Source organism: Tetrahymena thermophila, assembly GCF_000189635.1.
Source record: "Tetrahymena thermophila SB210 genomic scaffold scf_8254654, whole genome shotgun sequence".
In the NCBI taxonomy this organism is placed as follows: domain Eukaryota; phylum Ciliophora; class Oligohymenophorea; order Hymenostomatida; family Tetrahymenidae; genus Tetrahymena; species Tetrahymena thermophila.
This window is the reverse complement of record NW_002476422.1, coordinates 312,305-327,198: the sequence shown is the minus strand read 5'-3', so window position 1 is coordinate 327,198 and position 14,894 is coordinate 312,305. Positions and strand designations below refer to the sequence as shown.

General features: G+C 20.4%; 4 protein-coding genes across 4 annotated transcripts; 2 read left to right on the top strand and 2 right to left on the bottom strand. All coding sequences in view use genetic code 6, as the record gives it.

Annotated features, from left to right (window-relative positions):
• Positions 1-1,352: 1,352 nt before the first annotated feature.
• TTHERM_00516420 (glutathione S-transferase, amine-terminal domain protein) lies at positions 1,353-2,069 on the top strand (the record flags this gene model as incomplete). The annotated part of the gene is made up of 2 exons (XM_001015253.1): positions 1,353-1,769; positions 1,839-2,069. 2 exons carry the CDS (start codon positions 1,353-1,355, stop codon positions 2,067-2,069), a joined length of 648 nt encoding a protein of 215 aa, XP_001015253.1.
• Positions 2,070-2,664: 595 nt separating this feature from the next.
• On the bottom strand, positions 2,665-5,352 carry TTHERM_00516410 (hypothetical protein; the record flags this gene model as incomplete). The annotated part of the gene is made up of 15 exons (XM_001015252.2): positions 2,665-2,752; positions 2,800-2,889; positions 2,983-3,072; positions 3,171-3,260; positions 3,332-3,421; positions 3,474-3,563; positions 3,636-3,731; positions 3,785-3,874; positions 4,379-4,474; positions 4,542-4,631; positions 4,731-4,820; positions 4,883-4,972; positions 5,033-5,122; positions 5,210-5,259; positions 5,317-5,352. The coding sequence occupies 15 exons, from the start codon at positions 5,350-5,352 to the stop codon at positions 2,665-2,667; spliced, it is 1,266 nt and encodes a 421-aa protein (XP_001015252.2).
• A 1,512-nt stretch (positions 5,353-6,864) lies between these two features.
• On the bottom strand, positions 6,865-8,919 carry TTHERM_00516400 (transmembrane protein, putative). Its single transcript, XM_001015251.2, has one exon. It carries the CDS (start codon positions 8,851-8,853, stop codon positions 7,087-7,089), a length of 1,767 nt encoding a protein of 588 aa, XP_001015251.1. The 5' UTR covers positions 8,854-8,919; the 3' UTR covers positions 6,865-7,086.
• A 3,768-nt stretch (positions 8,920-12,687) lies between these two features.
• Positions 12,688-13,767, top strand: TTHERM_000516399 (carboxy-terminal crystallin fold protein 7p; the record flags this gene model as incomplete). Its single annotated transcript, XM_012797471.1, has 1 exon — positions 12,688-13,767. The coding sequence occupies exon 1, from the start codon at positions 12,703-12,705 to the stop codon at positions 13,765-13,767; it is 1,065 nt and encodes a 354-aa protein (XP_012652925.1). The 5' UTR covers positions 12,688-12,702.
• Between the last annotated feature and the right edge of the window lie 1,127 nt (positions 13,768-14,894).

Sequence of the window (14,894 nt, the reverse complement as noted above, 5' to 3'; positions counted from 1 at the left end):
ATCCTACTCCCATTTTAAGTTATTTTCTTTTATTCACTATTTATTTATTTGTTTTTTATCTTCGAATTTTCTTCAACTTTAGATTATGAAAAGTTTGATTATTAAAAATAAACTAATTTGATTGAAATTTAGATGTAAGCGAAAATATTTAATTAATAAGGTATTTATTTATCTAATCTGGGAGGTTATACTAAGTTTATTTATTTATTTATTTACTTTTTCAACATTTACTAGGAAATTAAAATAAATTTAATAGAGTTTAACTAAAATAAATGAAAAATCAATTTATTATCTTTATAAATAACTTTAAATTGCCTGTTTTTTTAACTATTATCAAGTACACATTCAGTATTTAAATATAATATTTAGAGATTAAATTATTGTTTTTGTATTCCAAAATCTAATTATTTTTATTTAGGTTTTAATATTCTTTATTAAACGCATAGTATAAATGATTATATTCTATTTTTTTAACAAAAAGTAAATCTTAATTTTTATAAAACTAAAGTTAAAATTAAATACATATTCATAAATAAATAATGTATTTCTTCTAATAAATTTTACCAATTATATATGCACTAGAAATAAACATTTTTATTGAAATTATTTACTTGCTCACTACAGTATTTAATATTGAATGCAAATCGATCGAGGAATTATGGTAAATTTTTTTAAATTAAACAATCAAAAATTAGTGACTATATCTAAAATTAAAGGAGAAGAATGTAATTCTCAGAATTTGTAAGTAAGTAAGAATTACTATGAAAACCAACTTAAAATTAATAATTTACCACTAATTTAAAACTGTAAATAGATATTTATTCGATGACAATTTCTAAAATTTATTATTTGATGTAAGAATTGTTCTAAGAAAGATTATAGAAATTAGCTTTTTGAATAAAATTCAATAAAATAAAACAAAGAACATTTATTAATTTAGAAGCTAAATTAATTTCAAAAATAATTTAAGTTTGATTTTCTTAAAGTTGTTTAAAAAAAATATTTAATCATAAAATCTTAAAATATAATTTTAAAAAAAAGAATAAATTTTTGAATTGTGCTTTAAATATTATTTTACTTAAAAATATTATATTGTTCTTTTCTTTTTCTAAGAAATAACTGATATTAGTATTTTATCATAAAAAATACAGGATTTCAAATCAAAACTTTTATTTTTAATAATTTATCAGAAATAAATCTGAAGGAATTCTTATTATATTTTGTATTAAATTAATTCTTCTGATATATTTTAACAGATAGTTTTCTGAAATTTGTCTTTAAATTAAGGGAAAAGTTTAATAATTTAAAAAGAATAATTTAAAAAAACATTTATAATAGTAATAAAAAACTAAATGATAATACTTGGATATTGGAACTTAAGAGGTTACGGATAATCTATCCGCTTGCTGCTTGAATATTTGTAAGTGGAATATTAGGATAAACTTTATCATGAGAATGGAGAGGAGTGGTTTGGTACAGATAAGAAAAATCTCAATACAAACTTCCCTAATTTACCCTATGTTATAGATGGAGATGTAGTTGTGACAGAATCTAAAGTTATTCCTATCTATATTATTAAGAAGTTCAAGAGATTTGATCTTATTGGATAGAATGTTGATGGTTCTTATAATTAGAATGAAATTACTTATCTACAACTTTAGGAGATTTTAAAGGAATTATTAGATAAACTTGAAGCTTAAGCGAGAATCCCCTCATTCAAAGAAGAGAAAGAAAAGATTTTCAATGAACAATTTAATATTACGTTTGAAGTAAAAAATTTTTATTTTTGTTTTTATTCAATCATAGAAAAATTATTTTAAATTTTATCATAATAATAGAAAATTAAGAAATAACTTGGAAATCAAGAATATCTATTAGGTAATCTTACATACGTAGATCTTTACTTTTACGAAGTTTTAAGAAATTTCTAATTATTTTATCCTAAAATCTAAATTTTTACTGAGTACCTGAAAAGAATTGAGAATATTCCTCAAATCAAGGAATACATTCAAACTAAAGAAAACAAAACATTCATTTTTGATTCCATGAAAGATAAATATTATTACTGATAACAAGTCCTCAATTATTAAAATGTATTTATATATTGTATTTAATATGTAGGATCTTTCAAAGTAATTTTTTTAATGATTTTTAAAAATACTTTATTTAAATTAAACAAATTCAATTAAATTAATTTTTTTTGTTGAAATAAAATAATTCTTTTCATTTTTTTTCAAACTTAAATGCAAACAAGAAATATTGTTAAAAAAATCAGTTTTATATTTTGTTAATTGATAAAAAAAAAAATATTTATAAGTTAAATAATTTATTTTCAAAAGAATTACAATTTTTATAGAAACATTTTTTTAGCTAGCTAGATAGCTATGTTTTTAAAACAAAATAAACACAAAAAAGTTATCAATTAACATGATTAAATATTAATCTTTTTAATATTTGTATTTAAATTATTTCAATAAAATTATATTTTCAAGAAATTATACAAATTATTACATATTTATTTGCTTTTATTTATTATATGATAGTTTTAAATGTTAATTTTTACAATATAATAACTGTATAGTTTTGCACAAAACAAAAAATATTTTATTATTTTTAAAATACAAAAATATTTGAATAAAAGTAGACTAAATTTTAATGATATAATCAAATTGATATCTTTGATCTTATTAATCTTTTTAATTTAAAAATCTTTTAAATTAATTTTTATCTGACTAACTTTATTTTATTTGCCCTATTTATAAAGTTTATTAGAAATATTTTAAATCATAAAAAATTTACAAAAAATCTATTTCTAATTTTCTTAATTGATTGCATTACTGTAGCTAATGTCCTAAAATAGCTATACCCATATCACCAATATTATTTGAGCTTAAATTATTTTTTTTATTTTAGTGGAAACTCAAGTAAAATTAAAAATTTTAAAAAGTTTTATTTTATATTTGATATAATTAAAAAAATTACAATAAATCAATTTTTAAATTTTAAATAACTGAGCACTAATTTAAGCTTTTACTCAAATCAATTAAGCCTTCATCATTTATGCAATTACAACTAATTAAAATTAAAAAGTTTAATCAAAAATTAATTCTTTTTGTATAATAAATGTATGATGAGTTAATTTTGGAAAGTAATTCAAAATATAAATTTACTTGAGAATCAGAGTTAGATTTCTCAGTTTTTTTAATTTACTTAGTGTAAACCCTATTTATGACATAGCTTTATCATTTAAATCATTAGAACTATTTAAAAATCATCAGATTAATTACAAATTAAAACTATTAATTATAAACTTAAATTTTTCTTTTTTTACGATAAAATAAGTTCTATTGTTGCCAAATCGAGGCACTAGCTGATACCATTAGCGATTTCAAAAGCTCCAGATTCATTAATTTAATTTTATCTAAAATAAATTATTATAAATTATGGTTAATTATAATAGAAATATTACTTACTCAAATTTTAATTATAACTCTTGTAAATTCATATAATTTCCTATTGCTTTCCCAAAGCATGGTGTTCCCAATTCTCTAATCTGATTGTTGCTAAATTGTTAATTTTATATTCAAAAATTAAAATAAATTTGAATAATATTTAAAAATTTAATTAAAGAGTACTTTAAATTCAAACTAAAAACTAACAGCTACTAATTAATATTAACAAATCCTTTACTAAATTCTTTAATTATCTTGTCATTTATTTTATTTAGAGTTCTAATTTCAGTAAAATAATTATTTTAATTAATGAAATTTTAATTATTCTATACAAAAGAGAAAGTTTTAAAGATATAAGATTAATATTATTTGCCAAACCAACTCCTAATCCAAAAGCTCCTTTTTCAAATATTTCATTATTTCTTATTATAAAAAAAATTAATAAAAACAAAATATAATTATAACTAAACTGAATAAATAAAATCAAATTCTTTTTAGCATGTGCTTTGAGTTAAGAGCGCATGAAATATAGCTAAGTACTAATAAATTAACTAGTATTTTAGTGGATATTTTGTATTAAAATTTTTAAAAAAATTTTCTATTGAAAATATTAATTTTAAGTCTTTAGACTGAAAATTGACAAAATAATAAAGTGACCTTAATTATTGAAAATTTATATTATATAAATATGAATTTAAACTTTTTTTACCTCAAATCCAGATCTAAAATTTAAAGATTTTTGCAATTTCCTAATTTTTAACCTAAATTAAAAATGTTTTCATCATTAATCGTATTTCCTCTTTTAAAAATTAAAATGAATTTTAAATTTAATTTATGAATTCATAAATATTAACTAAAATTTTGCTTAAATTAAAAAAACTTTTTAACATATTTTGTTGATTAAATAAGTATTTAAGTAAGATTACTTTCCATCTAGAACAAGTGTTAAATTTTAAAGATTAGTTATTTATTGCAAAGCATCAGCTAAACCAGATACTCCATTACTTTAAATTTGATTTTATCTTATAAATTATTTTAATTTAAACATAATTTATTTTTCTGTTTTAATTAATTAAGACTAATTTTTACGAAAAATATAAGCTGAGAGTTGTTATAGATAGACACTTAGTTAGCCCCAAGCTTAAACTGGATAAACCATTATCTTTAATTAAATTCTAACTTTTTTAAAGATTTTAATATATTTTGATTAATTTTTAAAAATGAAATAATTTAATAATTAATTAATCCTTATGGATCCTAAAAAAGAGAAATTAAAACCATATTTTAATAGACAAAGATTTTAATTTGAAGCATTTTCCTATCTCTTTTCCTAAATTAAAAGCTCCGTTTTCATCAATATTATTCTAACTAATTTAAATATAATCAAATTTAATTAATTATCTAATGAACATTTTTTATTTAATCATTACTCAAATTAAAGGTATAAATGCTAAAGGTTTATACATTTTCCTAAGCATATTGCTAGATTTGATACTCCAGTCAAACATAGTTTGTTGCATCTTAGCAAATAAAACAAATTAAATAATTAATTATTTAGATTTCAATTTTTAGCAAAGTACTTAAAATTGAGAAATAAATTCTAGAGGTTGGCGTATTTAACTAATTAGTCTGCAGTTTGATTTGATTCTTTTACACCAAAATTTTCTTTACTTTAAAATTTACAAAAGTTTATTTAAATAATAAAATTAATCTGTTTAATATTTAAAAAAGTTTTAAGGAAGAGAAAAGAGTTTTACAAAAGGTTCAATTGAAGATCTTTGATCTGAAAAGATTAACAAGTTAGAAACTATTTTATTTTTTAAATTAAATAATAATTGGCTATATTTATAAAAAATATAATTACATTTCTTAAATCATAAAATACTTGAGTCTGCTACATAATATTTTTTTAAAAGGTGCGATTTACTTAAATAATTAAACTTATAATAATTAATTTAAAAATAATTCAATAGTTAACTGATTATGTTAACTCTTTTTTTTAATGATTTTTAAATAAATTAAATAAAGTTAGCTTTAAATCTTATTTTATGGTAAGAACAATTATCAAAATCTCTAACTATGACTTAGTAATTCTTTAAAGATTACTCAATATCAGACTATCTCTGAGAAATTTTTCTTCTTCACCCTCGATTAGATTAAGATTCTAAAGTATTTTTTTAATATTTATTTCACTTGAATAAAAAAAAATTAAATTCAATATATTTTTTACTTTTTCTTTCTAATAAATTAAATATTTGGAATAATTTATTTTGTGGCAATTGCTTCGAATGTCTTTTTTTATTTTAACCATTTAGTTTTTTTGATGCAAAATATACTGCTTTAATAAATTTTTGCTAAAGGAATATATTTGTAAAATTTAATAAATATTTGTATTAAAAATTTTACAAATGTGCTTTCATAATTATGAGAAGAATAAATTATTTCATTTCTTTTTTTTATAATTATAAAACTATTTCAAAATTAATCTATTTGCTATTTTTTTTCTTTCAAACATTACTAAAAAAATCTAAATAAATAAATATTTATCATAATTAAAATGAAATTTAGATCTAAAATTCATTTAAAAGCAAATCTCCAATTTAAATTCGTAATAATAATTATAATACAATAGTGTTTTAAAGTAAATTTAAAAATATATTTTTTGCAATTTGAAAGCTAAAAATTTCTATAAAAAAATATAAATAATAATTGAAAGATTGATAAAAAAAATATTCTGTCTTTTAAAGAAAATATTTTTGGTAAAAAAATAAGAAATAATTATTTAATTTTCCATTAAAAAATAGATTTTTATGTGAAAAATTTGTTAATGAAAAGTAAAAAAATATTTTTCTTAAACATCCGAAGATAAAATCAAGTGCTCTGTATAAAGGTTTTTTTTTATAAAACTTTTTAATTAAAAAATAATACATTGAGTAATAAATAGATTTTTATGTTTTTAGATTGTGGAGCTCTTTAATAGATTATTAAATAATTATTAAAAAATTGAAAATTTTATTAAGGGAAAATAAAAATTCATTTGTATAACATTATTTAAAGAAAATTGATTTAATTGTGTGTCAATTTTTCATAGCTGATTGTTTTTAAATAAAATAAGTCTAACTTTAAAAATAAATAACATACAATTCATGTTGCGTAAATTTTTTAAATTGCAAATGTATAAACTTAATAATTTTTTATTTAAAATGAAAAAATACATACTATAATTCTTTCAAACAAATAAATATGAGAATAGATAAAATTATAATCATTGTATAATCTATTGAGTACGTTAGGTATTTTATTATAATCTTTTTTTTAAGGTTTTGGTAGAAAATAATAAATGTTCTATTAAACTTCTATTTATGAATTTGAAGGAATTCGAAGCAATTAAAAAATAGAAATTGAGTTGATATTAGGAATAAATAAGAATATAATTAGAAAATAATTAAGTTTTGATTACGTATTAACATAGAAAATAAATATTTAGTTATATTATATAATAAATTTTATATTAGTGATTTGTATAATTAAGAATGAATTTACATAAGCTAGTCCTTAAACTAGCATTTTGAGTAGATTATTATTTATTTTTTTAATGGATTAAATTATTTAAAGAATTTTTTAGTTAGATTTGTCATTTTATGTTTGATTCACTAACACTACTTTTCTTTTAGATTGGATTTTAATCTAAGTCTTTATGGCTGACAAATTTTACTTTAGACTTCTTTTTTTCAGAGAAAGTTTAATTCAAACCTTTTTTAGCTCCTTTGAGTAAAATAGAGTGGAGATGATGATTTTAAGAAATTACTAAATCAGGGACATCAATTGATTACTAGTTCTTTATTTTTTAACTTTCTTTTACGGGAGAATTTCCTATTGTTTTTTTTTCTTCTATTTCTTTCTTTGTATTTTCTTTGATTACTTCGTCATAATTAATATTCATTTCGATTGGAGGAAGAAGTTTCTTTTTGGCTGGAGGAAGAGAAAAGAAAACAACATTTTACTACTGTTTTGAACTTACAGGCTGCTATATCTAAGTTGTATACTTTTCATCGCAACAAGATTCATTATTAATTTAGAGTACACTTTAAGGATTTGATTGTCCATCTTTTTCTTGTTATGTGATCAATATTTTATTTTCAGCTAATTAAGAGTTATTTAGCGAGGATTTTCTATTTGTTTGCTATTACTGATTAGTTTATTGATCGTTTTTAATGTCTATTTTTTAAATAGGCAAGGTTTTTACTTTTGGTTTTGTTAAATAATCAAATAATTTTTTTATTTTATAAAATACGCCCTCATTTTATTTTGTTTCATTTTTCTTTTATTAAATTTTTTGAGGTTAGCTTTTTGACAAATTTTATGTAGGAATAACTTTATTTGACTTTTTAATAGGCAAGTTCTTATTATCTAATTTGAAAAAGTCTTATTCTACTTCAACTCTCAAACATGGTAGCAGGTAGTGAACAATAATGACTAAAATCCAATTAAGACAGAATGAAAAAATAGCTAACAAAGTAAAAATTAGTAGGAGACAGAACTGATCAACAGGGAAATAAGGTCTTTCTTTGAAAATGACTTAAACAAAGCTTTCACTCTTTTTACAATAATCAGAGGAGTTTTAATTATCTAAATATAGAGAATCGACTCCATAAAAATTAAAATAACATGTCTCAACATCGACTTTTGGTTTATTTTAAGATCCATTCCCTTTTATATCAGTTTGGTAGTCAGTAAAAGGCTAGCACATCCAAGAGGGCATTTTGATGGTTGAAATATCCTCTTCTTCTTTCATTGTTTATTCATTCAAAGCAGTCATTTCTTCATTACTCACATAGCGAAAAGGCTCAATTTTTGTTTAGTATATACTCTCTTCGTATTTATCACTGCCACAACCGCATCCCTAAAAAGTTTATCCATTGTAATTGAACTAGACAGTTAAGACCTGAAAATTTTCTAAGTAAGAACCATCCTTAAGGACTGCCCTGCTGTCCTTGATTATTTTACAGTTTTAACCTTCATTGAACATCTATTTAAATGTAGGATTATAAATATAAAAATAAACTCCTAAAAAGACTGAAAGCAAAACTGCCAAGAGTATAAACTAAATAAGCCAGTGGTATCTAGGATTTGTCAAAGTTTTTTTAATGAAGATTATCTGAATAAAAGAGTAAATTAAGCAAATAGGACTTAGATAAATGCCATATTTAAAGTTAGTGTTGACTTTAGCATACAGTATACTAAGCGTGGTCAAAGCTAAAATGAACTAAATCAAATGGCATAAATACAAGACCTTCTTATTCTAGTAAAATTTAACTCTGTAGATAATGTTCCACTTTTTAAAAAAGACAAGTTCAACTTGCTCCTTGCTATTGCTTGGCTAAAAACCCATCTTAATCATTTTGTTTTATCGTGTTTACTTACTTATTTTAATAATTATTAATTTTAATTGTGATTTTTAATTTATAAATTGAATGAAAATTTTTATGAGGAAATCGATATTTATTTGTTACAAAGATAAAAAGTATTTGAATAAATCAATTTATAAATTATAAAATTATCCAACTTTATTAATTTACCGAATACATTACACACTAAATAGCTAATCGATGGTTGATCAATTTCGAGATATTCTTTGAAATAATAATAAATATCATGATTAAATTAATTACGATTCGTAGCAAACTAAATCTATCATTCTAAAATTCCGTCAGTCTTGATGTAAACTAAATTTCTAGCTATTTTAGTAATAAATAATTTTTTATAATATTACAAATTTTCTTTTTTCACCTTTTCCTTATATTTTTTAACTTACTTACTTAACAAAGAATTACCAAAAAAATCAATCAATATATTTCATAATTACTTGTATGGATATTATAACCACATTTTATAAATACAAATAAATTTAGTGGTTCACAACTCAAAATCTATCAAAAAAATTATTAATTTTTTTTTCATAAAAAATTTTTGCAAAATTATAAAAGTGATATGTAATTAATTTAGTATTTTACAACGGTTTTATATTAATTAAAACGTAACTCGAATATATTTTCAAATTAGACTAGATTCTAAATACTTTTTTAAAATAATCTGTAAATAAGTTAAGATTTCAAAAATATAAATTGCTATTACAAAAATTAATGTTTATGATAGTATTTAGTTAGTTAGTTATTTACCATGTTTTACACAATATTTTAAGAAATTTGAGATTATCTTGAATTTTATTGTTAAGAGCTATTTTATAATTTAAATATTGAATGGTTTATCAAAAATGATTACAATACATATTAATTATAAGTTCTTCTATTTTTATAAAAATGAAGTTCTTTTACTAATCTACTTCGAAATTGCAATTTTGCATTGATAGATTTCAAAATTTTAGATCAAATTAAATCTAACAAATAACTAAAATATCTTAACAAAGATTTATAAAGATAATTTCTGAAACTTAATAATAAGTTTCACTTATTAAACTAATTTTCTTCTAGAAATCAAAAATTTTCACGTCTCAAGTCTCGAATTTCAAAATAAATGAAACCTTTGTATTAATTAACACAATCATACAAAGTCCTTATTTAAAAATAATTATTTAATTTTTACGAATAATTATATTGTTAAAAATTTCAAATTGATCTTTTATCTTGTTTATTTATTGTCATAAATAAGTTAAAAAATATTTTACAAAAGAATGTGAACTTATATTTACACTAACTAAGTGTAAAAGTTGCTTATTAGCTAAACATATTTGCCAAATTTTGAAATATGTTTGAATCATTAAATTAGCTATTAAATCTAACTTGATAAACTTCAAGATTATTTAGACTGCTTATTTTTTTGATTATTAAAACAAAATTAATTGGTCATAAATTATAAGAAAAAATTTCAAGTCAAAAAAAAATTTATTGGTCAAAAAATGAAAAATTATGCTTTTATTTTCTTTCCTGTGTAAATTATGGAAAATAATGCTAAGTAAAATCAATGCACCAGCCTCTGGATAAAATTAAATATAGTTTCAAAAATAATATTAAAAAAAATCCTGATATTTCCAATATTTTCTTGATACATTTATCTTTCAATTCCTACTTTAAATAAATAAAATATTCAATCATTAATTATTTTAACAATAGAGTTTCTTCATTACTACAATTAATTAATTTATAATTGAGGAAAGAATAATTATAAATTTATTTTTCAATCATGAAAAAATATAAATTGTATAATTTGTTTGAATCTAAAGTTTTAAGAAATAAGTTTTACAATAATCACAAATATATTCTATAAATTTACTTTTAATTTTAATTGCTTATTTGATTTATTTAAATAGGTATAGTTTATTTTTATCTAAAATAATATATTTACAAATTATAATATTAAATATTATTTTTTTAGAGAAATTTGGGATTAATAGAATGCAAAAAAAAAATGTTAACTCAGTAATTATTGTAAATATGTAATTAGGGCATAAATTATTTTTTATTATCTCAAGAGCTAAATAATCTAAAAATATTAATACACCTTAAATTAATTAACTAAAATAATAATAAAAAATAATGTAATTAGAATTATTTTTACTTATCCAATAAAAAATATAAATTTTAAAATGAATTAAATAAATGTATTAATAAATAATATTTGGAATTTCTATTAATATGTGCACTAAGAAATAATTATCTTGCGATAATATTATTACTATTCTTCAATAAATAATAGCATATTATTCTACTAAAGTATTTTTTGTATAATTATTAATTATTAAAGTTATAATGAACATTAATATACAAATTATGATATCAAATAATTAACGGCTAAAAAATCTACAATAAAATAACTAATATTATTTTTAACCAAAAATATCCCCAAATATAATTAAAATATTATTTTTAAATTTTTTTAATACTTCTAATTTTATCAATGTAAGCATCGAATAAACTTTGTGTTTATAATTAATATTCGGACTTATTATGTTTAAAAAATTACTAAAACAGGAAAATATTGTTACTTAATGAGTAGAAATAGAATAAATCATAATCAATTTTAAAAATATGTCACTTAATTATTAATTTTGATATATGATTGACCTATAGAAGAGTTTTAATCTATTTATTAGATTAACTTTAGTTTTTGAATTGTTAGAATTAAGGCATCCAAAATTTATATGATCAATTTACTAAATTTTCCTCCATAAAATAAAACATGCTTTTGAAGTAAAAATCATAAAATATTATTTTATTTCTTGCATTGAAATGAATGTCCATTATTTTATATAAATAAAATGAAATCTTAGCTACACAAATCTAGTAAATAAAATGAAGGAAATTAGACTAAACAAACATAAGCACTTGGTTAAATAAAGGAAAGAATTTCAACAACAACATCTTAATAATATCTTAAAGTTATTCAACAAAAAATAATTTATTTTTTAACTTAAAATAGAATTTAAAATAATAAATTATTTATTTTTTGTATAAAAAAATTGCTACTAAAATTACATGTAATGGCATTATTATTATTTTTGTAATATTGCTTATCAGTCGTAAAGCTTATTAAGGTGAATTAAGGAAATGAATTGAAACGAACTATCCTTCGATTAAATCAAAAAAGACCACTAAATTAAATGCGATTTGAAGCAATTTGATAAATAAAGCATTAATATCATACTATTTAATAATCTGTGATCTGTGTTGACAGTATAAGATACAAAATTTCTTTTAATTAAAAATAGAATCGGATTTAATAAGTAATTAATAGATTTAAGTTCGAGGTCAAATGTCTTCAAATCAAATAAATTCATAAAGTCTTAATTAAATTAATATAGTTAAGATATCAAATTATATTAAGGAAAACGCTAAGAATATACCTCCAGCATGCTTAACTAAAATATCTCAAAAACGATCATTTTAAAAAAGTAAAATGCTGGTATTCAATATTCAAATTAATGAATGTTTAAAATATTTCATTGATTTGCTAATTCTCAAATATCAAGATTAATAATAATGTAAATTTGTTTTTATCTATATTTTTAATCTAACAAAAATAGAGTAAATTTTATCCGTTGCTTTTTCTTTTAAAACTTTAAAACGTTAGTTTTTGAATTAAAAAAGTATCTTTTAATTCAAATAAAAACGTAAATATTTTTTAATCAGTGTTTATTTTTCTTTGCCCTTCCTTAGGCAATTAAATGCTCTGAGCAAATTAGATATTTCATAATTAATTAATCAAAATAAAATTTTATTTGTTAATTAAAAATATGAGTAAATATATTTAAGTCATATTAATATTAGGAATATTCCTTAGCACTTGCTCTAGTTAAACAGTAGTTGTTACAGATTTTACAATCTCTTCTGGCAACAGCGTACCATACATAAAAACCTTTTAAAATTAATGGAATAATGAATTGGAATTTGCTGTCTATGGCTGGATTAGAGTAGCTGCTTGGGTTAACAACGAAATCTAAGTCTTCCGTTTATCTGCTAATCAAGATATTAATTCTAATACCCTTGGAGATAGAGTCTTGAAGTCTTTTGTTTAAGACAACAAAGTTATGTTTGAAACATATGATTCTTAGAATTGGGATCCTAAAGTTCAACATGGATATCTCAACTAAGGCGATAACTTCGGATAATGGTTCTTTATCTACTAAGGATACAATCCAAAAACTTATAAGACATACGGATGGGTTCAAAACGCTGCTGGTTAAGGACAAGGAGGATATTGCAACAACTATGCAAGACATACTCCTTCTAACTTTTATTAAGTCATTGTTGGTCCTAATTAAGGAGTTACTGGTGGCGACAGAGTTGATGTCAAGATTCTTTGGATTTAAGCTGGTAGTGGTGCTTACAGAGAAAGTAACTTTGATTTGAGAGATTCTAATCCTACCGTTGCTCCTGTTACTCCCACAACTCCTACCACTCCTGTTACTCCCACTACTCCCACTACTCCTACCACTCCTACAACTCCCACTACTCCTACAACCCCAACAAAGCCAAGTTAACCCACTACTCCTTCTATTCCAGATGTTAAATGCCCAACTGTTTATTCAGAGTGTAACTTTAAAGGACAATCAGTAAGTTTATGCAACGGTATACCTGCTTTGAAGATTCCTTAGATAAGAAGTGTTGTTATTCCTGCTGGTTACAACAAAATTACTCTTCATAACCTTAAAAACTATTAAGGTAAATCTGTTGTTTTTGACAAAACAGATGCTTGTATTGATGATTCAAAAGTTTAATTTAGCATGTACGAAAAGAAAAATAGCTTAAAATAAAACATGCAAAAATCAAGAAATATGAAAAATAAACTTCATTTCTGATTGAAAAAGAAAAACAAGAATTTTGCATAAAATTATGAAAATAAATTTTAAATTTGTAGAAAGCTAGATTGATTGATTGATTAATTTATTGATCGATTTATATATTTTTTTATGTTCTGACAATTATAAATAATATTTTTTTTTCAATCTTTTTATAAATTGATCTTCAAATAAAAATGTTATTTTGACATAATTTCATAAATGAATAATAATCATATTTTTTATAATAATTATTAGATTTTTTTTAAATTGATATTCCTTCCTTACTTTTTCATTAATAAAGCCAAAATGATATTTTTCGCATTAGGTAGGGAGGGATAGATAATACAAATTGCATTGCTATTTTTAAAATAATTTCATAAATTTAAAAAAACATAATTAATTAATTAAAAAATCAATTATTAATAATTAATTTAATTTAAAGTATTTTTTTTAAATTTTTAATAATTCATACGAAAAATATGAATAATAATTTTATTAAAAAGCAGAATCACATAAATTAATTTTTAAAGTAGCATTATATTTTTATAAAGAATAGTAATTAAATCTTTATTTTAGAGCTTAAGTTAATAAGAATTATTATATCAGAAATAGTCAAAAGAATCTATTTTAGCTGAGGAAAAAAGTTAAAATTAGTTTTTTGATAAGCAGTAATAAGAATAATTATATCAGAAATAGTCAAAAGAATCAATATTAATTTTTTGATAAGCAGACTAAGCAATATGGATTTTTAATTAATATGATGATTATGTTTATTTGATATTTTTGTTACAAATAATCATTCAAATACAATTACTAATTCAAATATATATTGTTTTTTTTGATAAAAAAATTAACATCGCCTTTGATTTAAAAAATCTAAAAAAAGATGAAAGATCTGAATAAAAAAGTTAGGTGCAAATATGAAGAATACCTTAAATAAAGTTAATATGAATTGACAAAAAACCCTTCTCTTCTAAAAGAATAAAACTTTTAACCTGAAACTTTATCTTTTCAAAAGGCTGAAATATTTAAATCGAATAATAAACACTTATTAGGACGCGGATGCATTTCTATGCCAACATATTTTTATGAAAATGAATCAAAGGATATTATAATAAAAGATTAGCAAATCAATTTATTAAATT